The sequence below is a fragment of the Neoarius graeffei genome, chromosome 4 (assembly GCF_027579695.1).
Source record: "Neoarius graeffei isolate fNeoGra1 chromosome 4, fNeoGra1.pri, whole genome shotgun sequence".
Classification (NCBI taxonomy): domain Eukaryota; kingdom Metazoa; phylum Chordata; class Actinopteri; order Siluriformes; family Ariidae; genus Neoarius; species Neoarius graeffei.
Window position 1 is genome coordinate 54422420 of NC_083572.1, and position 12603 is coordinate 54435022.

Here is a 12603-nt window from a genome sequence, read left to right on the forward strand (position 1 = left end):
GCAACAACTAGCTCCATCAGGAGGTGGTCCCCTGAAATGGAAGACGCCCTCAGGGACTGTTATGACATCACGGACTGGGATGTGCTGCTTAGCCCACACTGTGAGGACATAGAGGGGCTGACACACTGTCTGACAGATTACCTTAACTTCTGTGCAGACATGGTCTCCCCAGCTAAGACTGTACAGTGTTACCCTAATAACAAGCCATGGGTAACACAGGAAGTCAAAGCTGTCCTCAATAGGAAGAAGGCCGCCTTCAGGAGCAGGGATAGGGAGGCAATGAAAGCAGCACAGCAGGAGGTAAAATGCTGCGTGAGGGAAGCTAAGGACAGCTACAGGAGAAAGGTGGAGCAGAAGCTGAAGGAGAAGAGCATGAGGGAGGTCTGGGAAGGTGTGAAAACCATCACAGGCCACAATACAAAGACCAGAGTCATTGAGGGGACAGTGGAGAGGGCGAATGAGTTGAATGACTTTTTCAATCAGTTCAACCAGCCCACGTCCCCCCCACCCTCTCCCTCACTGCCACCATCTCTCCTTCTTCCCTGAACACACCTCCCCCCAGTCATCACAACAGCCCCCTCCTCCCCCACCTCAACACAGACTCCTCCATACATTACTGCAGACCAGGTCAGAGGTCATTCTGAGGAAGCTTCACCCCAGGAAGGCAGCAGGCCCAGACAAGGTGTGTCCCCGCCTACTGAAGACCTGCGCTGCTGAACTGGGTGAACCACTCCAATACATCTTCAACCTTAGCCTGCAGCTGGGGAGAGTGCCCACCCTCTGGAAGACATCATATATCGTTCCTGTTCCCAAAAAGAATCAGCCCAGCGAGCTGAACGACTTCCGACCGGTGGCACTCACTTCACATCTGATGAAGATGTTGGAGCAGCTCTTCCTCAGCCTCCTCAGACCCCAGGTACAACATGCCCAGGACTGTCTGCAGTTTGCGTACCGGGCAGGTGTCGGTGTGGAAGACGCCATCCTCTACTTGCTACACTGAGCCCACTCGCATCTGGATAAGGGAAATGGCACAGTGAGGATCCTCTTCTTGGACTTCTCAAGTGCCTTCAACACCATCCAGCCCCTATTGCTTCAGGACAAACTGAACAGGATGTGAGTGGACCCCTGCCTGGTCACCTGGATCTCCAGCTACCTCACTGACAGGCCGCAGTACGTCAGGCTAAAGGGCATCACGTCTGACACTGTGATTAGCAGCACCGGAGCACCCCAGGGCACGATGCTGGCCCCTCTTCTCTTCACCCTGTACACTGCGGACTTCTGCTACAACTCAGAGCTGTGTCACATTCAGAAGTTTGCCAATGACACAGCCATCATTGGGTGTATCAGTGATGACAGAGAGGAGGAGTATAGGAGCCTGGTGAGGAACTTTGCTGTGTGGTGTAACAGGAACCATCTGCAGCTCATTCACCTCGAAGACCAAGGAGCTGGTCATTGACTTTGGGAGGTCCAGACCAAGGTCACAACCAGTTCTGATCGAGGGAGTCGAGGTGGAGGCTGTGGATTCCTACAAGTACCTCGGGCTGTGGCTGGACAGCAAGCTGGACTGGACTTGCAACACCAAACACTTATACAGGAAGGGACAGAGCAGGCTATACTTCCTTAGGAGGCTGCGGTCCTTTAACTTCTGCAGGAAACTCCTGTGGATGTTCTATCAGTCTATGGTTGCCAGTGTCCTGTTTTACACCGTGGTGTTCTGGGGGGGCAGCACATCCAAGAAGGACACATCCAGGCTGGACAAACTGATCAGGCGGGCCGACTCTGTGGTCGGCATGAAGCTGGACTCTCCGGTGACAGTGGCAGAGAAGAGGTCTATGGACAAACTATTGAACATCATGGACGATGCCAGTGACCCTCTGCACACCGTCATCAGCAACCAGAGGAGCCTGTTCAGTGACAGAATGCTCCTTCCCAAGTGCAGGACGAACAGACTTAAAAACTCCTTTGTCCCTCATGCCATCAGACTGTACAACTCCTCTCTGGGGGGGGAGGAGGGGTAACAGGAGGACAGAGGATGGGAAGGAGCAGTAGCCTAGCCTAACAATAAGCAATACCGGACAATGTGCAATATAATGTGCAATATAAAGTGCAATATCTCTCCTGCCGCCGCCCCCCCTTCTCCCCACCTTTTCCCCCTCCCCCCCTCCCCACTTCCTCTCTTCCCCATATCTTATTCTTTTTATATTTGTATATGTAAATACTTAATTTATTTTAATTTATCTAGAAGTTTTCTCTATTTCTTTTCTCTGTTTATCTGTAATGATGCTGCTGGAATTTTAATTTCGCTGAGGGAACCCGCCCAAAGGGATCAATAAAGTTTTATCTAATCTAATCAAAATTATACACAGCCCAGCCAAAAAAAAAAAAAGTTGCACACTAATATTTCGCTGGACCAGCTTTAGCCTTGACTGTGGCACATACAACCCCGATTCCAAAAAAATTGGGACAAAGTACAAATTGTAAATAAAAACAGAATGCAATAATTTACAAATCTCAAAAACTGATATTGTATTCACCAGTGTTGTTTTCATTAACGATGACGATGATGAAATGATTTCATTAACACACCTTTTTTCATGACTAAAACAAGACAGTGATGAGCTAAACATAACTCTTTGATCACGAAAATATGATGAGACGTATCTGTTGTTTTCGTTGACGAGACGAGACGAAAATGTTAGTGGGTTGGTTATAGGACTATCAAAATGCATGGCGTTTCCTCCAACGGTGCGTGCAACCTGTCTGCCAAATGCTGAAAATATCAGCAATGCACCTGCATCCTGTCCTTGTTTGGTCCCGCCCATCACCGGGCATGTCCGGGCACAGTGCACACCAGGGCAGACACACAGTTCATGGACCATCGGCAACGCCAGCACAAGGGCTTGGTGGGTGGAAAAGACGTGATGATTTAGAGACATACTTTACACATAATCCAGCAGAAAATAAAACGGAATGCCTTGTAGTGGGACACAGAGGTACACGCTGTGGCTATAAACTACGTGGCAAGAATACGACCAACCTCAAGAGGCATCTAAAGGCTCACCATGCTGCTATTTCTGCAACGGTAAGTTAACGTGACAGGAAGTCCTGTTAACAGATCATGCATACATTTGCTAGCTTTGGTTAATGTCACTCAACAATTGGTCTGTGATGAATTTCCTATGAAGTTTTCCAAAACACTGTGACCTGGCGAAAATGAATGGAACCGCTAGCTTCATGCTAAAGTTGGCTTGGTTAAGCTAACTTAAATTCACTTAACATGTCATGAGTAAAACTTATCCTGCAGGGATTTTTGGTGGGACAGCAACTGAATGCTTTGTCATATATTGACCCATATTTGAGTTACTGTGAAACATATGGGGGGAAATGTAACTTTTCAGACCTGTTGCTGTGCTTTAATATGTCTAAATGAGCAGCAGCACACCTGGCTACTCTAACGTTAGCAGCATGTTTAGCCATCATATTTACATTAACGGACAGCGTGGTCATCTTCTAGTTGTGTGTTCATCATGACGTTTGTGCTCTATCAGCGCATTGCGACATGTTAAACGGAGGCAGAAACATGAGTCTGTGAACAATGGAGCATGCACACTAGCAGACATCTCAACCTGCAGAAACTCATTTCAGGGAGGTGTCGTGACGCATGACTTTTTTCCCATCAGCGCATACATGTCAACCTATACGGAATGTCCGTATTTTATACGGATTTGATTCAATAAACGTAGTATACGGGCGTATAAATAAAGTTATACGGATTCTTTAAAAAACCTTCAATATTTATTTAGAGCTATAATCAATTCCCACGACAGCCAGTAAAGAGTCTTATGAAATCGTGCGTTTATCTTGTGGTAGCGAGACTTCGTTCCACTTTTGATCATGCGCACACCGCATTGCGAGAATCCCGCCAACCCGGAAGTCATCGACATATAAACATAGACGCCGCCTTCTGCGTAGAATCATACGTCATCCTCACCGCCAAATTGGATGTGGCAAAGTGGCGATTCTGAGAATAAAGATGCCTCATTCATGTGCTGCGTTTAACTGTACCAACAGGTTTACCGTCCAAACGAGATCACATGGGATTACCTTTCACAGGTGAGACTGGAAAAATACTTTTCATTGTATTTGGTCATTATAACGTAATTTTACGAACAGATTTTTCTGACTTTGTGGCTAATATGAAGTCTCGCGCATAATAGCCGCTCGGTGAAACCTGTCTCCAAACAACGAAGTATTTCCTTCGTAACTATGCTGATAACACTTTGTGTTTTTGTCAAACATTGGAGCTTTGTATTCATTCTGAAGGTTTATTGTTATTAATATTGAATAAAAAGTAACTTGGATATATCATTATTAATTATCATTCAAATTTTAGGTAAATTATTTTAATTTGCATCTTATACGGATTTTATAAGGGAAATACGGATTTTGGAGGTTGGTTATACAGGTTTGATTGACCAAAGGTTGACATGTATGTCAGCGGGGGGTGTCATGACACCTCCCTGAAATGAGTTTGGATGTCTGTAAACCAATCAGGATGCTCTTTGTCTAGCATGCGCTACATGAACAGGCACACACACAGTCTTTCTTGCTCTCCGTCATATGCGCGATGCAGACATTAATGTTTCTCATGCACGCTCTTGCTCGCTTGCTCTAGATTCCGGGAGATATTATCCAATTTGTGGGCATCAGGGAGCCACTATCAATATGCGGGAGACTCACAGAACTTCCGGGAGACTTGGGATGTCTGCACTAGATAGCGTTTATGTAGAGAGTATACCGTACACACTAGACAGCATTTATGTAGAGAGTATGCACACTAGACAGCGTTTATGTAGAGAGCATACGCACTAGACAGCGTTTATGTAGAGAGCATACGCACTAGACAGCGTTTATGTAGAGAGCATACGCACTAGACAGCATTTATGTAGAGAGCATACGCACTAGACAGCATTTATGTAGAGAGCATATGCACTAGGCAGCCTTTATGTAGAGAGCATACGCACTAGACAGCGTTTCTGTAGAGAGCATGCGCACTAGACAGCGTTTATGTAGAGAGCATGCACACTAGACAGAGTTTATGTAGAGAGCATACGCACTAGACAGCGTTTATGTAGAGAGCATGCGCACTAGACAGCGTTTATGTAGAGAGCATGCGCACTAGACAGCGTTTATGTAGAGAGCATGCGCACTAAACAGCGTTTATGTAGAGAACATGTTATGCACAACCTGTCAACCTTGATTACAATTTCCTATCTATGTATTGGCCTAATTTAATGTTTTAAAGTAATTATTTTTTCGATTAAAATGAATGACTAAAACTGGACTAAATCCCTTTTAGTTTTTGTCGACTAAAACTAGACCAAAACTATCAAGGATGGAATTGACTAAAATGTGACAAACTAATAAGCATTTCGTCCAAAAGACTAAAACTAAATCAAAAATGGCTGCCAAAAACAACACTGGTATTCACAATAGAACATAGACAACATATCAAATGTCGAAAGTGAGACATTTTGAAATTTCATGCCAAATATTGGCTCATTTGAAATTTCATGACAGCAACACATCTCAAAAAAGTTGGGACAGGGGCAATAAGAGGCTGGAAAAGTTAAAGGTACAAAAAAGGAACAGCTGGAGGACCAAATTGCAACTCAATAGGTCAATTGGCAATAGGTCATTAACATGACTGGGTATAAAAAGAGCATCTTGGAGTGGCAGCGGCTCTCAGAAGTAAAGATGGGAAGAGGATCACCAATCCCCCTAATTCTCCGCTGACAAATAGTGGAGCAATATCAGAAAGGAGTTCGACAGTGTAAAATTGCAAAGAGTTTGAACATATCATCTACAGTGCATAATATCATCAAAAGATTTAGAGAATCTGGAAGAATCTCTGTGCGTAAGGGTCAAGGCCAGAAAACCATACTGGGTGCCCGTGATCTTCAGGCCCTTAGACGGCACTGCATCACATACAGGCATGCTTCTGTATTGGAAATCACAAAATGGGCTCAGGAATATTTCCAGAGAACATTATCTGTGAACACAATTCACCGTGCCATCCGCCGTTACCAGCTAAAACTCTATAGTTCAAAGAAGAAGCCGTATCTAAACATGATCCAGAAACGCAGATGTCTTCTCTGGGCCAAGGCTCATTTAAAATGGACTGTGGCAAAGTGGAAAACTGTTCTGTGGTCAGACGAATCAAAATTTGAAGTTCTTTATGGAAATCAGGGACGTCGTGTCATTCGGACTAAAGAGGAGAAGGACGACCCAAGTTGTTATCAGCGCTCAGTTCAGAAGCCTGCATCTCTGATGGTATGGGGTTGCATTAGTGCATGTGGCATGGGCAGCTTACACATCTGGAAAGACACCACCAATGCTGAAAGTTCTAGAGCAACATATGCTCCCATCCAGACAACGTCTCTTTCAGGGAAGACCTTGCATTTTCCAACATGACAATGCCAAACCACATACTGCATCAATTACAGCATCATGGCTGTGTAGAAGAAGGGTCCGGGTACTGAACCGGCCAGCCTGCAGTCCAGATCTTTCACCCATAGAAAACATTTGGCGCATCATAAAACGGAAGATACGACAAAAAAGACCTAAGACAGTTGAACAACTAGAATCCTACATTAGACAAGAATGGGTTAACATTCCTATCCCTAAACTTGAGCAACTTGTCTCCTCAGTCCCCAGACGTTTACAGACTGTTGTAAAGAGAAAAGGGGATGTCTCACAGTGGTAAACATGGCCTTGTCCCAACTTTTTTGAGATGTGGTGTTGTCATGAAATTTAAAATCACCTAATTTTTCTCTTTAAATGATTATATTTTCTCAGTTTAAACATTTGATACATCATCTATGTTCTATTCTGAATAAAATATGGAATTTTGAAACTTCCACATCATTGCATTCCATTTTTATTTACAATTTGTACTTTGTCCCAACTTTTTTGGAATCAGGGTTGTATTTACTGTGGCATTGTTTCAACAACTTTATGCAATCTCACAACATTTATTTCCATCCAGATTTGCATTAGTTTTTTGCCAAGATCTTGTCATGACAGTGGGAGAGTTGAACCAGTCTGAAAAGTCTTCTCCAGCACATCCCAAAGACTTTCAGTGGGGTTAAAGTCAGGACTCTGTGGTGGCCAATTCATGTGTGAGAATGATTCCTCAAGTTTCCTGAACCACTTGTTCACTATTTGGGTCCTAATTTTATGCCTGTGCTGTCAGGGAACAAAAAAATCCACTGATGGGATAACCTGGTCATTCAGTACATTCAGATATTCAGCTGACTTCATTTTATTACACATAATTCTGCTGAGCCTCGACCTGACCAACTGAAGCAACCACAGATCATAACACTGCCTCCAGAGGCTTGGACAGTGGTCACTATGCATGATGGGTGCATTGCTTCATGTGCTTCTCTTCTTACCCTTATGCCCACCACACACACACACACACACACACTGGAATAGGGTAAATCTGGACTCAGACAACATGACCTTTTTCTATTGCTCCAGAGTCCAATCTTTATGCTCTCTACCAAATTGAAGCCTTTTCTTCTAATTAGTTTCTTCTAACCACTAACAAGTGGTTTTCTTATGGCTTTACAGCCCTTTAACCCTTTAATCCTGTGAGTTCTTTTACATTGTGTATGTGGAAATGCTCTTACTTTCACTATTAAACATAGCCATGGGTTCTCCTGATGATTTTTTTTTTCACGATTCAACTTCACCAAGCATTTCAGTGACCTCCAATCATGGTCAGACACGATTTTTTTCTGACCACATTTCTTCCACGAAGTTCATACAGTAGTTCACCACTATCCTTCCATCTATCCATCCATTATCTGCAGCCACTTATCCTGTCCTACAGGGTCACAGGCAAGCTGGAGCCTATCCCAGCTGACTATGGGTGAGAGGCGGGGTACACCCTGGACAAGTCGCCAGGTCATCGCAGGGCTGGCACATAGACACAGACAACCATTCACACTCACGGTCAATTTAGAGCCACCAATTAGTCTAACCTGCATGCCTTTGGACTGTGGGGGGAAACCGGAGCACCCGGGGGAAACCGGAGCACCTGGAGGAAACCCACGCAGACATGGGGAGAGCATGCAAACTCCACACAGAAAGGCCCTCGTCAGCCGCTGGGCTTGAACCCAGGACCTTCTTGCTGTGAGGTGACAGTGTTAACCACTACACCACCATGCCGCCCCCACTATCCTTCCAGGTTTTATAATCTGTTGGACAATTCTTAACCCAATTCCAGTCATTTCAGCAGTATCTTTGGTTGTTTTCTTTGCTTGATGTAGGTCAGTAATTTGACCCTTCTGAAACACAGTGACATCTTTTCCATAAGCACAGGATATGTCTTCCGACAAGGTTGTTAAAGAAGTCAGAAGCTGCTTGCTGCATCACTTAGGGTTAAAAGAATTGTTGCCAGCTGAAAAATATTAATCACTGCAGTAATTATCCAATCAAAGGCACTTAAGTTTTGCTTATTTAAATTCAAATGGTGACTTTTTTTTTTTTTTTTGGCCAGGCACTGTATGATGTACGTGGAGAAAAAAAAAATCCTAAGTAGTGAAGTGCTCAGCTCTGAGAAGCTGAACAAATCTGCTTTTAGATTCCTCATCATTAAGCACAAAATGTGATTATGCTGGAGCACTAAATGATTGAAGAAAATGTGTTTGAATGCACGAATTAAATGCAGGTTCCTACTTATTTCTGCATTCATTCATCTTCACTAACCACATTATTCTTAGTTATAGGTTGACAGAATTTCATAGCAGTACAAAATAACTGATTTTTTTTCCCCCTGGCCCGAAACTAACAATAGATTTTACTTGATTGTCTCCAGCTAAATGTTATTCTGCCTTTAGCACTTAATTTTATGACTGAAAATAGAGATATTTTTAATCCCATGGATGTTGAATGTCACTGTTTACAGGCATACACACAAGGTAAATATCATAATTACATTTATTTTGTTTTGACTCCTCAATCAAATTTTGAAAGTGACTAATAGCATTAAAAAAAAAAAAAACCTGGGCAATGACATTCAAAGCACACAGCCAAACAGTAATACAATTTTTGGAAGAGCTCAGTGGTTCCAATAGTTTCATTCACTTCTATGCCTTTTTCAGGCATGCTTGTCCTCACATGTCAGAATACAAGGAGATGAAATGCAATGTGAAACCGCCATAGAAAGGGATAAGTGACAAATCTAATGTGACAGGTTGACAAATGTGTGTTCATGGAATCAGATGGAGGGGGGGCAAAAGCATGGATAGAAACATGCCATTATGAGAGGCACAGAGCTAAAGTGACAGAGAGAGCAAAAGAGAGCTGACAGAACTGTAAGTGCTGTCATGTTGAAGGTCTGTAACTGTTGTTCAGCACAGTATATACACAAAGTGCAGGTAACATTGTTCATTTATTGTTTTCTCTCTGGTAGAGTGCATTTACACTGTATAAAGCTCATGTGTATTTTTAACAAATGTGCATACATCCTTGAAGATGCAAAGTTCTGGTGTGTGTGTGTGTGTGTTGTAACCTTTTTGTTCAAACTTGACTGGACAATGTGTATTTAGCCTGTTTACTTTTAGTTTCTCCTCCAAAGACATTTTGAGGAAAAATGATGATAGATGTTTGATGGTGATGAATGATGTTTTGCATGTGCTTATGTAATTCTACTTCTTGATGGCCTCAGAAGCTCAGCTGACATTTCCCATGCTCTCCCGGGTTAACATTTTCATTGTGTCAGATGAGTATCAATCTTGGTTTTGCCATGTCACATTCACTCGCACATCTGTAAAACGCTAATGCACAATGCACAATCATGTTGAGCTCTATTTGAGGAAATGCAATAAAAAGGCTCAAAACAATCAAAAGGGGAAAAAATGGCTGTGTGTGTGTGTGTGTGCACGCAAATCATTATCTAATTTTATCTGCACAATTACACAAATAATGGGATGTTTTGACTACTCCATTTTCAACATTTTAAAGGGAAGGAAAATAATAACAGTCCTAATGAATACATAAGAAGTAAGCATAATAACTGCCCCTTCCAAACCATCCAGCAGGATCTACTAAACAATTGATGTATTTGGCTATGTTTATTCTTTACTGGATAATTGCTGATCATAATTCTTACCTTTAATGTCCCACAATATGAAATGTCGGTTGCTGGAGGCTTCAGGAGCAAGTGTGAAATAGAAGCGATGGCCCGACTGAGGTTCATCTCGGTCCACCACGCTGATGGTGTGAATAAGCTGGAAGAGAAAAAAGAGCAAACAAGAGGGTTAATGAAAATGCAAAAGGATGCATAAAAAAGGAAAATTGTCTGTCATTTTCTTCTCATAGCAAGTCTTTTGGTTACGATAGTAATTTACCGTACACACTGACTATTACCACCACCATGCTGAGCTCTTGCACTCTTTAATGAATTACATTTTAGCTATGAATCAGGGATGGTGAGCGTGAAAGTGGCTTATACAGATGAGAAAGTGGGGCACTTGCAGTGGATGTTTTCTGAAATCAGCTCCGGTTATTAAATTAGCAGATTCTATAACCTAACAGATTGATGTGCTCAAAAGAATGAAAGGACAGAATAGATTGAGATGAATGGAAAGCGAGGGAGGGAAGGGACAAGAATAAGTAAGCACTACAGACAATCAAGTGAAATTCCCATGGTTGCTTATTGCTCTTTTCTCATTGCACACTTCTCAAAAGGCTCATGCAGTATTTATGTCACTCTTTGGGGAAATCCAAATTGGAAATTAGACAGGACTGAAATACTTCCCCCAGCAAATTCCCCTCCCCCCAGTCTTAAGTATGAGCAAAGTCAGAGAGGGACACTCATACAATAAGACAAATAAAGGGAAGAACACTTGCAGAGAATAATGAAACACAGTGGCAAGCACATTTATACACACATACTGGCAAAGTGACACCAAGGACAAAATGCTTCTCAGGGAGTGTTTATGCTCAAAGGAAACTGTACAACTTAATTTGATTCCTTACAGTGACACTCTTCAAAAAGATTAAAGGAAGAGAAAGAAGGAGGAAGTTTTGAGGGTCAGTCCCTTATCCTGGGGGACTTGGCCCACACCATCTTATTAGAAGCTACTGTTAGTAAGTCCCAAGCAAGTGACTCTACCACTTAAATGTGCCTTAATAAATAAATAAATAAATAAATTTTCCCCAAAGAGTTTTTTTTGGGGGCGGCACGGTGGTGTAGTGGTTAGCACTGTCGCCTCACAGCAAGAAGGTCCTGGGTTCGAGCCCCGGGGCCGGCGAGGGCCTTTCTGTGCGGAGTTTGCATGTTCTCCCCGTGTCCGCGTGGGTTTCCTCCGGGTGCTCCGGTTTCCCCCACAGTCCAAAGACATGCAGGTTAGGTTAACTGGTGACTCTAAAATTGACCGTAGGTGTGAATGTGAGTGTGAATGGTTGTCTGTGTCTATGTGTCAGCCCTGTGATGACCTGGCGACTTGTCCAGGGTGTACCCCGCCTTTCGCCCGTAGTCAGCTGGGATAGGCTCCAGCTTGCCTGCGACCCTGTAGAAGGATAAAGCGGCTAGAGATAATGTGATGTGATGTGATGTGAGTTTTTTTGGACCTCACTAAATGTACACACTTTGCACAGGTGACTGACATTCACCAACAGACACAAATGAATACAAAGAAAATTAGCATTACCAAAAATGTGTAAATCTGTAAATTTATAAGTCCTACTACTACTACTACTACTAATAATAATAATTATTATAATGGTCTATCTATTCTGTCTCCGATGCTCCATCACATGACTGCTCAACTGACATTGCATCTGACCCCCACCCTTCATCTTGAAACCACAAGATGGCTCCACGTAACCATTTCGGGCTAAGCTCAGCAGGTTACAAGGATGGCCAGATCATGAGACACTCACCTGAAGACACTAGCCTCAGGCCTGGCTCTGGGGGTGGGCCCTGGTAAAGATTATTATTATTATTATTGCTGTTCGTACTAGTAGTAGTAGTTGTAAGTATAGCATAGCAACCAAACAGACAGCAAATAATTATTTTCTCTTTTTTTGCAAACAACATAAGAGGCAAGGACAACAACAATAGCAATGATCCAGTTGATATCCCAATTTGGAATATCATGCTGAGGCCCTTTGGGTAATTTAAGGAGTGAGAGAGATAATGTATGTCTGGGGTACAGAGTTTGCATGCAGAGAGGAAAAGAGTGTGTAAGAGTGTATTGAGTAACAACTATTGCTCCCTCAAGCCCGATCCATTAATTAAATTTTTATCTAACACTCCCCTTCTGACCTCCGGACTAGGCCTAGTTTGGTGGAAAGAGAGAAAGATTCTTCCAAAACCCTCAGCACATTCTCCAGAGTCCTGCAGTCTGTTTGTAGAGATTGCATTCTTCTCTGAGGGGAAAGAACAGTCTCTTGAGCCAAATTAGAAGAAAAACGAGCACTGTCTATCCATGCCTTGCAGACAAAGTAAACTGTTAGATCAATAGATTCCTCATTAGTATTTGCACTTAGGTGTGTATGTATGGTTATGCGTTATAGTCCATGTGT

The 12603-nt window shown here is 42.9% G+C and overlaps 1 protein-coding gene across 1 annotated transcript in view; it reads right to left on the bottom strand.

Annotated features, from left to right (window-relative positions):
* LOC132884591 (cadherin-22) overlaps positions 1 to 12603 on the bottom strand; it is a 186844-nt gene that overhangs the window by 32082 nt on the left and 142159 nt on the right. Inside the window, exon 6 of the mRNA XM_060918441.1 lies at positions 10184 to 10301. Within this exon, the coding sequence (XP_060774424.1) occupies positions 10184 to 10301 (118 nt within the window). The remainder of the gene's footprint in view (positions 1 to 10183; positions 10302 to 12603) is intronic.